Genomic DNA, 17,131 nt, shown 5'->3' on the forward strand with positions numbered 1-17,131 from the left:
ATGTATTAAGAGATTTGTTTCTACAGCACGGTTGTATTTGTCTTGGCACAGTGAGAGTCAGATTTACAATGACATCGACTCCCCACAAAGTCCCAGCAGGGTCTTGTCTGAGCTGGCATGACTTAGCAGAGCGAGTGGACTTTGCTCTCCTGTCTTCACCAGGCGTCAGAGCATCTCCTCCCACGTGCTGGAGCGCTTCCCAGGCCGTGCAGGAGCTGTACACTACCTGACCTAGACTTGGTTTTAGTGGGGGGCAGGCACGCTTAGTGACCAACTCCTGCTGAGCGTGGGTAGAGGCAGGCCAGCCAAAGCATTCAGGAGCTCATTTTACCACCAACAGCTCTGCAAGAGTGTCCCAAATTTCCCTGCTGCCTTGAGCAGGGAGGACCCCCACCACAGGAGGTGCCTGCAGAACTCTGCGGCATTTAAGCAGGTGCAGACAGCATGGCTGTGCAGGCTCCTGGAGACACCTGCTCAAGGTGGCCTCTGCACAACCCTGCCTTGACCCTGCCCAGGCTTCCCGGGACAAGCCGGGGACAAGCACCGAGCCTGCCCATGCAAAACAGCAGGCATCTGGTCAATGAACCATCATCATGTGATGGAGCAAGACCCAGCAAACACCCTTCCTACACTGCAACATTAATCCCTGTTGCTAGGACACCCACTAGGGAAGAAATACAATACTTATGGATTAGCGTCTAGACTGCCTGACCTTTCTCTTGGTTTTCTGGGTAGGTAGGACTGGGACAAAAATTGGGCCTCAGGCGCTGATAGTGATGTTCAGTAAAAGAAAGTTGTTTGTAGTTACTAAAAGATCTGAGGTGGGGGGGGGAGGGACATTGCTGCCACTGAAAAAAACATTTAAACTACCTGCTTCAGGAAAAGGATGTGCAAAAGAGAAATTCAGGCCTTGCAGCCTACTGCCAAGCCCAGGGTTTGCCCAGCAACCAGGCCTGACAAAAGACTCTTTCATGAAAGGGGACAATGTTAACTCTACAATTAGCAGCAGAAAAGAAAAAGAGCTGAAAGAAGATTATTACCTCCAGTGTTGCCTTTGAGGACTGGAGGCTGATGGGCCCCTCTCAAACATTTTCATTAACTCTTTAGGCCGAGTCCAAGGAGGGAACGTGGGAAGCAACCGTGGCATTTTAGGGCTGGCTGTTAACATCTGCCCCAGCTCAGCTCCCAAAGCCCCGAGGAAGCGTTCAGTGGAGGAGGCTCCTTTCTAAGCTCTGTGGGGCAGCGGCTTCCCATGGCCACATGCTGGTACTCCAGAGAGGGCACAGGGGCCAGCACTGAGGCCACCAGAGAAAAAAAATTCCAATCTGTGTCCTCCAGAGGGGCTCACAAGGCTTCACGCTGCTGGAAGAGGAGCAAAGGAATCTCGGGGATGGAGGGAGGCTTTAATCCTAGTGGACAGAGGGGTAAGGAAAACCCCTGGAGACAGATGGTCGGTCACTGCACACAGAGCGTCTCAGCAGGTCTCCACTCTGGAAGTGCCCACTTGAAATCCCAAATGAGAGAAGAAACCTATACTGGCCTCTGCAGAGAAACCAGCCCAGAGACTTCCCTTCTCCTTTGCCCTCCAAAAAACAATAAAAAGGCGTTTAGGAGACGCTTAGGACATGCATTTCCACTCTGAACCAACTCTTCACCAGAGCCTGACCAGCCAACGCTGCACATAAGGTGGTGTTTTGCAATCTCACAGAACGCAGAAAGGAGACCCATTCCCTTGAGCATTTTTGGGTTAGTTTGGCAGCAGCTGGTAACTTTGCACCTGAACTCCAAAGCTGAATCAAACCCAGTGAGCAACAGTGAACCAGAAGGGACCAAGACCACCACTGCTGTCCCCTCCATGTCCTGCATGGCCTGGAGAGGGCCTGCAGAGTGGTACCATGCCCTCCACTGCACGAGAGCATACTTCGTGCTGCAATGTCGCTTTCTCATGCCCTTCCCTGACAAACCGCCCCTGCTGGTGAGCTTCATCTGGCTAACCCACAGCGTGTGACCCTCGGCACACCTTACCCTTCACCAATAGACCTCTCCTGCTTTCCCTGACGGCCATCTCCTCCTTCCAAGACATGGCCTCACTCTGCAGCATCCAGTCTCTGCCCAGCCTTCTGATTGCTGTTGCCAATATCTTGTTTTTGACATTCTCCAAGCAGGACACAGAAATTTTCTTGACCAATTGTTGAGAAGGGATAAGCAAGAGTTTCTGTCTGACACAAAGCCCATGTTCTCGCTACCACAATCTCCAGACAAACCCTGGGGACTCCCTAAAAAATCAAGTGCTAACTGGGTATCAGAGAGAGAGGCACAGCGAGCAGGATCTTTGCTTGGCTTGCTGACCAAAAGGCACAAGCCTGCCCCAAGGCAGTCACAAGGCTCACAGTGCCAGGTATAGCAGGGCATGGCAGAAAAAAATATATATATGTGCAGAACTTTCTTCAAAAGGGGGAAGAGTATTTCAGCGTGCAACTCCATCTCGCAGGCTAATGCCTTCAGCACTAGCACAAAGTGACCTACAGAGCCACTGACTCAGGCAAAGAGCTTTTGAAAGCAGCTAGCAGCGCTGGAGACTTTCTCTTGGCTGGATGTGGGAATGGGACCATTTGGTGAGCACAACTGTAGAATGAGCAACTTTCTTACTAAAGACGTTGAGTGGCTGCACAGGATGCTGCAAGCCATGCTGCTGCCTTCTCCTGCCTTGTTTAGCAAAGTGAGGGACCCATCTGCATACACAGGGCTGTTCGGGGCTGCAGACAGCCTGCCCCATCCCATCAGGTATGACATGCAGGGAGGTCGCTGGAGGCATCACAAGATCCCCCACTCCATCAGCCTTTGTAGCCTGCTGCAGACCAACATCTCCATCTCCCCACCAGAAAGACGCAGTACCTTGTTATAAAACAACATTTTATCTGACAGTGTCCTGACTAACCAGTGGGAAAAGGTTAGAAAACTCCCTCCAAATGTTTCTGTGGATGCTAGCACTATCCTCTGGTTACAGCTGCTCCGCTGGGGCTGACAATAGCACCTTTGAGCTTATCTCACGACAGGGGTGACAAACTGATAAGCTTGTAACCAAAGCAGGGCTGCCCACAACTGATACTCCAGAGGCACAGATGGCTGCCGAATCCAGCAGCCGGCTGGGCATGAGATACCTCACTAGGAAAACAGCAGGGCTTTTCTCTTCCAAATACCTGGGGTGAAACCTAAAACCTCAGTATTTCCAGCAAAGCTTTCCCTTTCGCCGCTTGCAATGAGGAAATCTGGGGGGCACCCAGGCCGAATAACATGGCTGGGAGTGGTTCATCCCGATGGTGCCTGTCGTTCTCCGAGCTATGGGGCACAGCCAAAGCAATCAGGGATAAAGCCCTGCTTAGGGGATTACTTGAAGGAAACCACCCAAGTGAAAATCTGGCCAGACAGCAGACCTTTGGCCAGGCTGCCATCCATTTAGGAGCTTTAGCAGGAAAGAGGCCAGTCTGAACACCATCACAGGACAAGCATGCATGGGGACAGCTCATCCTTATGCCAGGACAGGCCCCAAGACTGTTGCTTTTCAACCACACCATGGGGCTGGAGGCACTTGCTGGCTTAAAAGTCAGCCAAGGTGTCCTCGTGTCTAAAATCTGCACTTGTAGGGACTGGCTGAAGTATTGGGCTTGTCCCAGCATGGACACAGAAATTTAACAGCAAGCCCAATATGTGGCAGTACCCAGAAAAGCAGCAGAAAGAACAACTACATGCAGAAAAACAAGTTTTCCCCTCTGTTTCCCTTGAACATGGCCGCAGCAAGCTCTGGCTAACAGATCAACAGCCATGCCAGATGCGGGACTCGCTAGGACAAGACAGCATGCTACGTGCTCAAATGATGCAGGTACCACCTCATTACAGCCCAAAATGCCCAGCGAGCTCCCAGGTGAGCCAACCTCCATCTCTCCAGCGGGACAACCTAGCTGCAGGCTGGGCACTGCCAGCTAGACCCAAACCCATCTCAGGCTCCACAGGCTGGAAAGCTGCCTGGGGTGTCCAAATTGCTGCTCCAGATTAAGCCACAGACATCTATTAGGTCAGTCTGGCTGCTGCCTAGGCTGGGAATTAAATCTGCACCCTGAATTTGCCTGGGGGGATAACATGATATCCCAGGTAGGAAGGTACTGAGTGGAGGAGGAAGGACCGTGAAAGTATCAGCCTGCCATGCACGGAAAGCTTTATCCAGGGCTCTCCTGCATTCGTCCTCGTTTGCTCTGTGACTTGGGATATATTGGGGACATCTCCAACGATGTCCACATCCACAGGGTCTGTGGCAAGTGCCCTCCTGCCTGGCTCGCTCTGCTCTGGACGTAAAGGCACTCTCTCATGTTAACACCTCCTGACTCGGCACAGAGGAGGAATGCAATGCAATTTCATCTGCAGCGCTCAGGGGCTTTGGGAAGGGGAAACCCTGCTCCCGACACAGCGGGCGGTTATCTCCTTACAAAACGCAGGGCCTCCAGGCTCCGAGAGAGCCCGTCCCCTCCCCGTGGTGGTCTCAGGTTTAATAACTCCACGCACGGGCTTCATGCACGCTCAGTGGTGGAGTGCAAACTAACCTCATGAGCAACGTGAGTGGTTATTAAGCACAAGCACAGTGCTAATGAATGCTGGATTGGAGTCTTACGGTTTTGGCATGCAGAAGAACAAACACTATAACCTTTTCTGCTTCAGGACAGCAGCAGGACCAAGTCTGGGGAGATGCTGGCACTAGCGAGGCGGAAACTCAGAGCGTACCCATGCCATGGCCTGAGGCTCCGCGTAAGCCATGAGTCCCAGGTCTGGGCAAGCCCACCTCCCACCCAGGTGCCATGCTCAACACAAGGACTTATCTTTCCAGGTAGGACATGACCCCTTCCAAGGTGGGAAAATGGAGACATCCACCTTGTTCCACCTAATGGACCAAGGCTGGACTTTGTGCTTTATTGTTTTCAGCTCAGGCACATTCATCTCAGGGTTGAAGAATGATTTTACATTCGCTGCCACGCAACCTCCGTGCCTCAAGGGTCCCGGATGGAGCGAAGGAGAGACACCAGCTACCAGCACCACCTCCCTGGGGACAGATAAGGGAGGGGGCTGTTGGAGGGAGTGGTGGACTCCTGCTATGGGACCCCCACATGGGAGGGGAGATGATGACCTCGAGCTGGCGAGAAAGCTTGGATTTGGAGAGATGCCTGGCAGCAGCTCCCTCTCAGAGGCCAGGCTTGCAACGTGAATCAGCCGCAGTATGTCTTATTAGGGCACTGCAGGACTGGAGCAACCACTAACATGTTTCTTCTGCTGTCAAAGCCTGAATTACACCTCAGGGGCACTGGCTTATACTGGGAAGGGGGGGATACGTGATGTCTGAACCCGTCCTGAAGAATCTTGCAGAGGCTGGGGCTCACCCTGCTCTGGGGCCAGGGCAAGGCCTAGCTGCCCCAGGAGGGGCTCCAAGGCACTTGGGAAGCAGTTGAGTAACCAGAAGCTCAATTCCTAGGATGACAGCAAGCATCAGAGCCTTGCCAGAGGAGAGGAACAAAATCCTGCAGGCAACATCTGCTATTACACTTTCCTCTAGCTTCTGGAACATTATTGCTTTATGTTAGAAGAGCACACCCAGGAAAGAGCTTTGGAGATGTCTCAGGATCAACAGGAGTGAGGGCTGGGAAAGGAATTGGAAAGTCCAGACAATCATTCAAGGGAGGGGTAAACTATATGGCTGTTCTGGTAGCTACAACTGACTGGCAATGCATATCCTGGGATGGAGGGTCCCCAATATCACCCAGAAGGACTTCCCAGATCAGGGCATTTCTTCCAGAAGCAGTGAGCACCCACTGCCCCAGCACCCAGGCTGAGCCCTGGGTCTCTTAATCAGCACTCCCTCTGAGCCTGCATTTCCCCATGATGTGCACCCTGGCCCTTCTGGGGAGCGTTTCGGGGCCAGAAGGGAAAGAACAAGCTGAAAAGATGCCTTCCCATCAGGAACAGCCTTGGGGAGCCGGCTTAGAACAAGAGAAGTAGTTGTTTCACCTCGCCAGGATGCATAACACACATGGGGAACCCACCTGAAAGCCCTGCTCCATCCCAACAGCAATGAACAAACCCTAGAGCCTTAAACCATGCCATCCCAGAGGAACAGAGACCAAGCTTGGGGTGGAGACCAGAAGGCAGCCTTGGGCCTGTGCGCTTGCTTCAAGCAGGAGAGACAGCATCCCTGCCTGCTGTAGGCGAAGGCAGCAGTAAGGTGAGGGCACCTGTCTCGTGGACTCGGTATTGGGCATGGGAATATGCCTGGACAGCGGGGATTTGGGGATCGGGGATTTCAGGAATCAAAGATAAAGCAAAGCAAGTTTACAGGAGGAGAGCAGAGGACCCCAGGGCTGCCTCACTACCCCAGCATCCAATCCTTGCCCTCCTCCCAGACCAAGTATACGCATAAATGAGCACAGGTCACCTCGTTCCCCTGTCAGGGAGAACCCCGGGATCGCCACCCAGGCAGATGCAGCAGAAAGCACAACACCCCAGCAACGCCCATCTTTGCAAACACGCTGTTCCCATGTTGGCAGGGGGGAAGAAATCTTTTGGCACTCTTTGCATTTCCTGATCTCGCGCTGCTACCTGTTTAATAATTAAAGCCTATTGCCAGCCAGAACAAATACAGAGTCCCCTAATCCAACACTGTCAGCTGCATCAGCTCTCTGGGACCAGCCAGCAACAACAACCAACTAAAACCTTGTGCATCAGACTGCGAATCAGACGTAACCTGCTTCCTTGGGAGAAATACCTTCACACTTCGCTTCCTCAGCTGGGAACGTCACAAGGCCGTAAGGACAGCAGACAGGTCTCAAGCCAACATCCACAGCACTATCGCAGTAACCAAGCACTGAGCGCTTATCAGGGGTTATCAAAAAGGTGAAGTTTGAAGTTTATCCACAAGTCAACATGCCCCAACTCAATTAAGTTACAGACTAACTAAAAGGAGAGGAAAAAAAAACCACCAAACTTGTTTTACAACAGCATTTACTGGAGGGAAGACAGGTGGCTTACTTACGAATTATAAAATCAGAGATAGCTTTAAGGGCCATTGGGCTGACACAGAAAATAATAACTCAAGATTTATGTCAACAGCAATGCTGTGAAGAATGCTGGGATGATAACACAAGAATCGCAAGCTGCAGAGCATATTTCCAGGTGCCCTCGCTGCTGTTTGCACCCCAGCCTGCTCCTACGTACAAGGAGCTGCCCATAACCTGCAGACAAGGGCAATGCTTTTGCTCAGGGGAGCGGTCATGGAAAAAGATCTTCAAAGCCCTCGGCCCGAGAGGAAGAAATGAGCAGATCAAGCTTGGGAATAAAGTAAAAATACAATAAAGCTCAGTAATGACTAATTTCCTTGTAAAAAGAGCTGAGACACAATGCCAAAAAAAGCAATTTAAGAATTCCACAAAAGCACCCTTTTTAACTTAAGACTACCAGACACAAGATGTTCCAGGCCAGACGTTGCTTGCTGAGAAAGCCTTCGACATTGGAGATGCTCCTGCCAAACAGCATTTCTGGTCAAAGCTGGGAGCACAGCTCATCTCAAGAGCGTTGTTTGATAAACAGACCCACAACCTGCAGGGCCTCGAGGCTCCTACCTGCCGCTTGCAAAAAAAATAAATTAATAAAAATAAAACAAACACCACAGCCCCTGGCTCCCAACTCCTTCCTCAGCCCAGACCAAGTGCAGGCAGGGTGAGCAAGAGCCATCACACCTCCAGCCCTCAGGAATGGTCCTCTAACACCCAACAGCTTTATTAATTGCGCACATGCCTAAAATCCTTTGCTTGCAAGGTTTTTTGGCTTGCAATCTCTCGTGTGCCCAGGAGGGGATGAAAACCAAACCAAGAAACAGAACATATGTTGACATCTAATTACACCCGAAGAGTAACGAGTGCAGACGCAAACCCTGGCGAACGCATGGGGCACTGGGAAGGGAAACTCACTGGTTTTGCCACTAACCTCCCATCCCACTTCAAAGGTGACCCTGCTCTCAGCGACTGGAAAAAAACATTCCCCTCCCCCCCTCCCCAAAAAGCAATCTTTCATCTTGTATCTAAATGCAATAAGTTTTCTGTTTAACAAAGGCTTTTTGCTTGTTATTAGGCTTTAATAACAGAGCTGAGTTTTCGGAGGGGGGACAGACTTACCAGTGTCCAAACAATTTAATACTCAGTCCAAATCTGCGTGAATATCATATCAAGTGTGTTAGCCACAGGAATTTCCCAGCAATCTTTGGTAAGTCATCCTGGCTGTGTGCTCTTAAGATTTCCCCAGCATGGTGTCCTTCCATCTGTGCTCTTTGGCTGCTCCCAAAAAACACTATACAGTTTTGTCCTCTGCTCTCTTAAGCCTGTTCCACCTTTCCCCAAGGTTGCACCCATTGCTTTCACATTTCTCCTAATGGCCTTGAATCCATGTTAATGCAGCCCCGGAAGTCCTCGTTAACTGCATAAATGTCCAAACCATTTTTTAAATCCTGTTCAGCTCCTTGTTTCAATTACAACTTTGGCAACACTCTCTCTGTTAATCAAGTACAATGCTAAAAGCCAAAAAACGCACACGCACTGTGCTACTACACACATTCCTCTACCCACAAAGTCAGGGGCTGGGACTTTCTCCCACTCCCTGATGTTCAGCGGACTTGGATCTAGCCAACACCTTCGCGGAGGCTGATATTTTCCATGCCATCATCCAACTGTCTGCGACTCCTCTGAGCACCAGCTCTCAGCAAGACCTGGCCCATCTTCCCAGAGGATGGCTACATCTCTGCTGTTGCTGGCTGCCCAGGATTGAAGAATCCCAGGAAAAGCCACGAGACAAACACACTTGGGTACTCAAAGGAAGAGCAAATCAGCTTGGCAAATCTGTGGGTGATGAACCCAAACTGGTGAGAGACCCCCACCCTCCCCCAATCTAGAGAGAAAAGATCAAGCTACGAGGTAAAACAGAGTCCTGCAAAAGCTCCCCATTCATTGCAGGAGATGCTGTCTCTGAACAACTCCCCAGGCTGCAAACACAGTCAGAGAGATGCACAGGACACTCTTGGAAACTGCTCCTCCCCAGCACATTCTCAGATGTCATCAGATATGCTAGAAGATCATTAAAATGCTTTATTAATCCCATACCTCTGAGCTGCTGATATACATCCGATATTTAATCCCAGATGTCTCCTTTAATGCTTTGAACTCTCTACTGAAATGCCAGAATTAATTCTTTTCTTGGTAAACTATCCAACTTCTGGAAGAGACAGAGTGCACTCACTGGGACTGTTGTTTCAGAGCTTAGACTATCATCTGTAGCAATTGCCATAAACCAGATCAGTGCAGGAGAGAAATATGCACCGCGTACAAAGGAAAACAGCAGTTGGGGGAACAAAGCAGGAGAAATGAGGCATAGGCAAGCCTTTGCTAGCAAAGCTGCACAGCAGCCCCTGCCAGCCCCACATCTCACAACTCAGCAGCCTCCAAGGCTCCCTTCCTTGGTCATCTCAGGTTCAATAGTAGCTGGTGGATAAAACCTACCCTGTAAGTCCTCACCAGTGCTTGTCCATGCAACTGCTGAGTCCTTGTCCCATGCATGCAGGGCATGGCAAGCCCTTGGATCTCCAAGCTCTGTCCCCTTCTGCTACTCTGTGTCAGGCCATGTCAAATCCTCAAGCAATTCTCTGCATAATTCAGACTACTGTCCTCTACCACCTCTGTTTGCCACCACTGGGACTTTCTTTGTGCATACCCCCCCCACCCCCCAAGAAAAACCTCCAAAACAGAAGTGGCAATTGCTCTAACTTCTCTTCTCAACTCTCTCTGAGAGACCTTGCCTCATGCAAAGCATCCCCAAACTCAGAGCATTTCTCAAGGCAAGATGCAGGGAAACATTAGCTAGCACACAGGAAGGTCACCTGCAGCTGCTTGTAGGGTTCAAGGGGTACACAAGGAGATTCTTCTTCCTCTGCTTTCCAGACCTGGAGCAAGTACTCCTTCTTGAACCCAATTTCTCTGTACATGTCTTCTAACCACAAAGGGTGGCTCCAGCCCCACTCCGAGGACTGTATCGGAATAGGGCTCCTCTCAGACCACACTGAGACAAAGAATCACTCAGACACTAGAGAGCTGGCAGAAAGAGAGCCAACAGGAGCAGACACCTGCTTGCTGCAGCCACTGGCAACTGGAGGGCTCCCAGGCGGTGGGACCAAGGACAAGGTTCCCTGAGCCATGCGAAGAAACCTGAGAACTTTAGCACTGGAAAGACACACCGTAGAGAGTCACACATCAGCAGAGACCATTTGTCTCCCCAAACAGCTGGGCAGAGGGAACCCTTCACTATCTTCTATTCAATGCTCTGGAAGAAGGAGATGATTTCCAGTGCAGGGAGATGTAAACCAAGACATCAAACCAGACTGAGACTCGGCAGGTGGAAAGAAGAAGTTGGTAAATTAGTAAAAGACTATTTTTACTTCCCAGCAGCACAGTTCTCTGTTTTTAACTTTGCAATGGTGCTTCGAATAGAACTGCAAAAAAAAACTGTGCTGAAATAAACAGTTTAAGAAGCGGTTATTACAGCTGCAGCCCAAAATAAATAACAAGAAATGCCACAACGAGCCTGCTATTCAAAGCAGAATCCCCACTTCTCCCAGGATTTAATACGGCATGCACAGTATCTTCTAGCAACCACAGGAAAAATCAGCAGAGTTCTCTGTTCACCTGTGGACATGCACCAGCAGGGAGTTCCCAGGTGCTCACAGCCAGTCTCTCCTACCACTTGGTTGCCTGCTAGATCTTTGCCCTCGGGCTAACAGGGACCAAGAGCCACCCCTTGCCTTTCAAGCTGGCTGGCAGAGCAATGCCCGGCATTTAGATACCTGCTGACTGCAATCACCTGCTAAATGTTGCTGCTGTTTCTGCCTCTCTTCCTTTGCCCTGTATTTCCGTATGCTCACAACACCCTTAGACATCCACCAAGAAGATGCAAGGGACTGCAGCAGTCCCGGCACTTTGTGGATGCTACAGCTCAGGGCCCGACTGCTGGCACTGTCTCTTGTCCCCGGGGTATCGGCACAGAGCAAACAGGCTGTGCTGCCCCTGTCCACCCCCACCCTGCCAAAAGGCTGTTGCAGAGTCGCCACTCTGCCTAATCCCAGCCATCCAAAGAGAGGCAAGAGGCAGCTATTCTTAGCCTCTGCGTCCCAGTGGGGAAGTGACAGCCTGCCCAGAGCTTCAGCTCTGCTCCCTCCTCCCCAGGATGAGCTGGAGAAAGCTTTATCTGCAGGCCAGCAGCTGCGATGGACTAGGGGCCACATGCAACAGCGATGGGGTGTCCAGCTTTGCTGGACGGAGACATCCACGGGTCTGGCCTCTTCCTGCAGCCCAGGGCTCACATGCAGGAAAGAGCAGCTCTCCCTGCCCACCCGCTCCCGAGGCAGCCTGGTGTCCCAAATAAGGCTTTGCAAACAGAAATCCTGCCAGCTGATAAGGAGATGAAGTGCTCACAAAGTTCCCCAAGCACAGCATTCTCTCCAGCTGTTTCACCCCATCCCAAAGGCCGCAGCAGCCCAACGATGCTTTCAAAGCCGAGAGATGCCCAAGGGTGCCAGGTGGTGCACGTACTTGGCACTATTAGAGGCAGGCCAAAATCCATAGCCCTTCAGCTCTGAAATAGGAAGCAACCCCCTCCCTGCTTCCCATAACGCAGAAAGCACCTCACTTCCGATGCCAGGCTGAGAAGTTCTCCCCAAGCTAAATCAGCATCTGCTGCTGCTGCCTGTGGTATGTCCCCTGCAGCGCTTCTCCTAAGTGGTAGGAAAACTTCTTAAAATAATGTACGTGAAAGCTCAGATCCACCTGTCAAAAATCCCCGAGCACTGATGCCAAAGCAGTTATGTCACACTTCATAAATCTCTCTGCACGACACCTGTTTGATCTTTGACAGTACGTATTTGCAAAGAATCCAAACCATTAAAACCAACAAGCCATCGAGGATAGAAATAAAATCAAGCACGAGCCTTTACGCTCGTAGAAAGAAGCTCAAACAACTGCTATATATAACTATGGGAGCAGGCAGCTCTGCTTTCCAGGTGTGAACGCCCTCTAATCATCGTTAGCTGAGACCTCAAGGTACCAAACCCCTCCCAAACCTAGGAACAACACTGAAAAGCCCAGTGCAAGAGACACTTAATGACATCACGCCACCTTGACATGACATCAGACTTAATGACATCAGATCCAGGGACACGGGCTATCCCCAACACCCAATTAGGGTGGCCCCAGCTATGTCTAGCTGAGGCTGGAAACCGCAAGGTTCAAGGAACCTCTGTCCTTAAGGATAGAGATACCCCATCTCTGGGGACCTGCCACAGGGCTGCCCTCATCCTAGGGAAGGAGATTTTCCCAGTGCCTGACCCAAGCCCCCTCGCCCCAACCAAGGCCACTGCCCTGTGCATGCTCACAGTCAGTGCACTGGCACGGGGGACACGCACAGTCCTCCCAGACATGCCCCAATTCCCATGTGCTCTCAGGACCGTACCTACCTCACCTTCTCTGCAGATGCCCCCCACCCCAGCCCCCCACCAATCACCTCCTGTGCTACGTGCTCTGGGTGGAGGATCCTGGAGATCTGGTGATAAAAGCCAAGACAAGCTCCAGACAGCTAAATGCCCAAATTTGCAAGGAAGGCAGATAAACGGAAAGGTTATCTCCACACCAGGACAGCCTTCAGAACAAACATTCCCAGGGAGCCCATCACAAAGGACAGCTGGCAGAACAGGCCCCACAGTCCTTGGACATTGAACTGAAAGAAACAAAAAAACCCCTCTTTCAAATTCTTTAAAACCCGATTTGCAGCCTGCCTTTGGGAGGCAGCCAAGTCATCTGGGTGAAACGGGCACTTCCCTGCTTGTGGCCGAAAAGGAGAGAGAAAAAGCTGGAGGCAGCAGTTTGTGACCTGCTTTCCCTTGGTGCAAGATGCCACAGGAGAAACATCCAAGAGCAACTGGCATGGACTTAAAGGGGTTTTCATGGAGCAAACCCTACCTTGCCCCACAATGCCCCATCACCTGTTCCTGGCCAGAGACAGCCCGATCCCTTGCGATACACGGTGCCCACGAGCACCGTGGCAGGAAATCTCTCACTCAATGAAGCCACTTAAAAGAGGAGACTAGCTCATGCATTTCCCTCCCTCCTAGCAGGTGTCACCAGTGCAAAATGTGCTCTGCAAACACCTAATCCCTCCGTTTACCATGCTAAGGCTCGGCGACACAGCAGGAGGGAGTCCCCCAGATGCCCACACAGGCTGCTCGAATGGCGTGGGATACACCTTTAGCTCACAAATCATCCTGGCAAACCCTGCATTGCCCACGCTGGGAGCAGAGGCACCGGACGAAGGGGGCAGTGGGTGACTAGCCACTTCAGCTCTGAATAACCACTATTAAAACAGTTTCTGGCCCTCAGGCTTGGTCTGCTGTTCTGGACTGTCTCCAGGAACTTAAAATAGTTGATTCAGGATTTCACATTGGAATAATTTTCCCTCTCTGGAGACCTCTAAGAGGGACTTTGTTTCAGCAGGCCTTGGGGAGTCTTTACCACAGGCACCCATGCAACAGAAAGAAGGGTCATAAATCCATCTCAGGCCATTTCCACAACTTCTCCAAATATTCCCAGACATGCTCTGGGAGTGCTGGGCATCCCTGTTAACCTGCAAATGGCCAGGCCAGTTTCACATGAAATCAGGCCTGTGCACGCTACCACCCTCAACTTCCCTGCTGTGTGCTGGGCTCTCGTGCAGAGAGGCAGAGGAGGATCAGGGGCCACATGCTCTTTCCTGCTGTCACATGCTCCAGGCTACAACCCCACTGCTGGAACGTGACCCCAGTAAGGCAGAGCGTGACATAGCCAAAAGCAGTGCCAGTCTCTGCACGGCTGTATTTGAGCTATTCCTAGACGGCATAAAGTCTTGCTCCTGTAAATAATCCACCAATTTCACAGCCCAGTTCATGCCTGTGACTTCCAGCTCATTTATAGCAGGGCAGCCACTTGCCAACACGCGTCACACACAACCTGGGACAGAGATGAAAGACGGGGCATAAGCAACACCTCTTAGCTTGCTGTAGAGGCTGCAGTACATAACACAAACAGAAGCCAACTGGAACATCTCCCTGAAGAAAAGGCACCCTTGCCACTTTCTGGATCACCGATAGGCTGGGGCCGTTGCAGAAGCTCAGCACCTTTTGCAGAGTGTAGGTGAGCCAAACCTCTCTGAACACACTTCCACCCGGGTGCATTTTACCATTGACTCCAACCATCAGGTGCCAAGATTACTGCGAACAAGCCAAGGGATGCCCCAGCTCACTACATGCTCCCCCACTTCACCTGGCAGAGCCAGTGCAGCCCCAGGACAAAGCCCCTCTGGGAGGCAGAAGTGCAAGGCAGCACTGGGGCTGGGTGCTCTCATGTCCTTCATGGTGTGAGTCTCACCCAGGTCCAGCCCAGCCATCTGCACCATGTAAGGGAGATCCCCAGGAGGCTCCCGGGCCACAGGCAGGTCAAGGGCTTGCTTTGTCAGCCACTGCTCTCTTTGCCTGCCTCGCATTTGACACACGTTCACAGACGCTGGCTGTGGCTGGAAGGGGTGGAGGGCTTTAAACTAGCCTGGCAGCCAGGAGGAAGCTTTTTCCCCAGGAGGGGAGGTAAAGTTCACCATGCAAACAGGCTGCTCATGCACTCAGGCAGTGGGAGAACAGCCCGCATCACCCCGTGGCAAAAGCAAGGCTGGAAAGCCGAGTCAGTGCTGAATTCTACCCTCCATCTCGAGGGTATAAGCGGCTTGAGAGTCGTTCTCCAAGCCCCAAAGACAGGGGAAAGCCCATAGGCAGCATGGGAGGTGCTGCATCTCTGGGGCACGTGCCTGAGGCTTTCTGCGGCACACGATGCTTCCAAGGACATGTGGCCACAGACAGGACTTTGGTAGACAGGGCAGAAACCACTAACAGCATGACTGCTTCAGGGAAATGTCACCCCATCTTTCACATGTCCAGCATGGGCCTGATGAGTCCCGGGGCTTGCTCTCATCGCAGCAAGCCCCCAAAGCATGTTTCCCTCAGGGACACCAATCCAGGGTCCTCTCTCAAGCACTGCCTGGCACAGCGCTTCCCCAAGATCCTTCCCTCGCATCCCATCAATACGACAGGATGCAGAAGAGCCCAGTCCTGCTGCCCTCTGTGTCTATGACAGAGGTGGCCATTTCTTTGCAGGACGAAGAGGAAAACACTATCCCCCTTTACCCTTCCCTTTGGAGACTGCTACACACAGATACACACACACTGGAGGCACACCCACACATTTCACCCGGGGTTTCATCCCTGGTGGGAGATGCAACCCGAGCCTGGCTGGCAGCAGGGCAAATTTTGCAGCCACTTCTCCTGGGGAGCAGCACACCCCACCGGCCAGGATGAAAAAGGGGGGGGGGGGCAAAACTGGTGCCCACGCCCCCAGGCATAGCAGGAGGGAGCTCCCCACCCCACAGCACCCCACTGCCACTGTATCCCGCTCACATTACCCGGCTCCTGGAAAGCGGCGGGGACCAGCAGGACAAAGAGCCCGAGCAGCAGCCGCCGCAGGGGACAGCTGCAAGGCAAGCAGAGAGCAAGCGGTTACACCTCCCCGCAGCTCCGAGGCCTCCCTGCACCCTCCATGCATCCCGGCGGGCCGCTGCACCCCCCGGGGAGCCCGCGGGGCGCCCCGATCCCGACAGCTGCGCTGCGACCCCTGCCCCACGCACGGCGCGGCCACGACCGCCGAGACTCCGGTGCAGCCCGGTAGCCCCTGCCCGCCCCCGGTGCTCGCCTGCACCCCCCGCGACGTGCTCCGGTCCTGGTGCTCCCCTGTCCCCGGTGCTCCCCTGTCCCTTAATCCTGCAGGCCGACTCCGGTCCCGGTGCTCCTCCGCCCTCCGCGACGTGCTCCGCTCCGGGCGCTCCCGTGCCCCGGTACCCGCCCCCGACGCGCTTCGTGCCCGGCGCTCCCCTGCCCCGCTGCTCCCCCGCCACGCGCGGCGGCCCCGCTGCTCACCGCGGGCGCATGGTGCCGTCGGGTGCCGGCAGCGCGGCGGTGCGCGGCTGTGCGCGGCTGGGCTCGGCGGGGAGGGGCGGGGCGGGGAGGCGGCGGCCCGCCCCGGGCTGGAGGGGGCGCGGCGGCGGGGCGGGAGTGCGGGGCCGGCGGGGAGCAGCTTCCCCCCCCCGCCCGCCCCGGGGGCCCCGACGGCTGCCCGCCCCCGGGGCCGCGGAGTGGCGTCTGCACCGCCGTCGCGCCCCCATCAGCGGGGCGGGGGGCGCAGGGCCGCCCGTCCCCCGGCGCGCCGGGGCTCTGCGGCAGCACCGCGCTGCCGGCTCCCTGCCCGCGGTGGGCACGGAGGAGCATCCCGGCACACGCGAGCTGGGCAGTGAAGGGCGCCTGGCTCTGGCCCCGGCGCGCCACCGAACGCCCTCGTCCCACCGACAGCGCTGCCTGGCAGGCCCCTGCGCCGGAGACGTGCTCTGGCATTGCCCGCTCCGCCAAGCCAATGGATTGCGGCTCTCAGGCCAGGCCTGGTCTTGAATGAGTGAATCAGTGAGCAGGGCTCACCCTTCCACCTCCTCTGCTCATAAACCAGCCCTGGAGGCACTGGCTGGCCCTTTTTTGCTCAGCAGAGAGGAGTGCTGTGTTTGGGGAGCCCCATGCCCACTTGGCCATACCCTGCCCAGCCCAGCCCCTGAAGGAGCAAGCCATCTCCTCCCCACTGTGTGCTTCGGGACTCTGCTTTGGAACTGCTTCGGGACCCCCAGCCTTTCCCTGCTGCCCTGGTTTCGCCTGGCTGGCTGTGCACTGAACCTCACGCCTGGCCAAGCTCAACAGGACAGGAGGCCCGGGAGACCCTGGGCACCGTTGGCCCTTGCCAGGGTGTTGGGGTGCCGGACCCCAGGCGGTTCAGCGCACCTCACCTCACCTTTCCGTGCAGGAATATGCTTTAGAGCTTGTGCTACCTCCCGCTTTCATCTCCTCCCCCTGCTGCAGCTTTCATCTCCCTCCAGCTCTATCCTCCATCTA

The 17,131-nt window shown here is 53.7% G+C and overlaps 1 protein-coding gene across 1 annotated transcript in view; it reads right to left on the bottom strand.

Moving 5' to 3' along the window:
- COL18A1 (collagen type XVIII alpha 1 chain) overlaps positions 1-16,194 on the bottom strand; it is a 69,032-nt gene extending 52,838 nt beyond the window's left edge. The window contains exons 1-2 of the mRNA XM_064515460.1: positions 16,118-16,194; positions 15,607-15,674 (exon numbers count right to left, since the gene is read on the bottom strand). Of these exons, the coding sequence (XP_064371530.1) occupies positions 15,607-15,674; positions 16,118-16,128 (79 nt within the window). The 5' untranslated portion in view covers positions 16,129-16,194. The remainder of the gene's footprint in view (positions 1-15,606; positions 15,675-16,117) is intronic.
- Between the last annotated feature and the right edge of the window lie 937 nt (positions 16,195-17,131).

Source organism: Dromaius novaehollandiae, chromosome 7, assembly GCF_036370855.1.
Source record: "Dromaius novaehollandiae isolate bDroNov1 chromosome 7, bDroNov1.hap1, whole genome shotgun sequence".
Lineage (NCBI taxonomy): Eukaryota > Metazoa > Chordata > Aves > Casuariiformes > Dromaiidae > Dromaius > Dromaius novaehollandiae.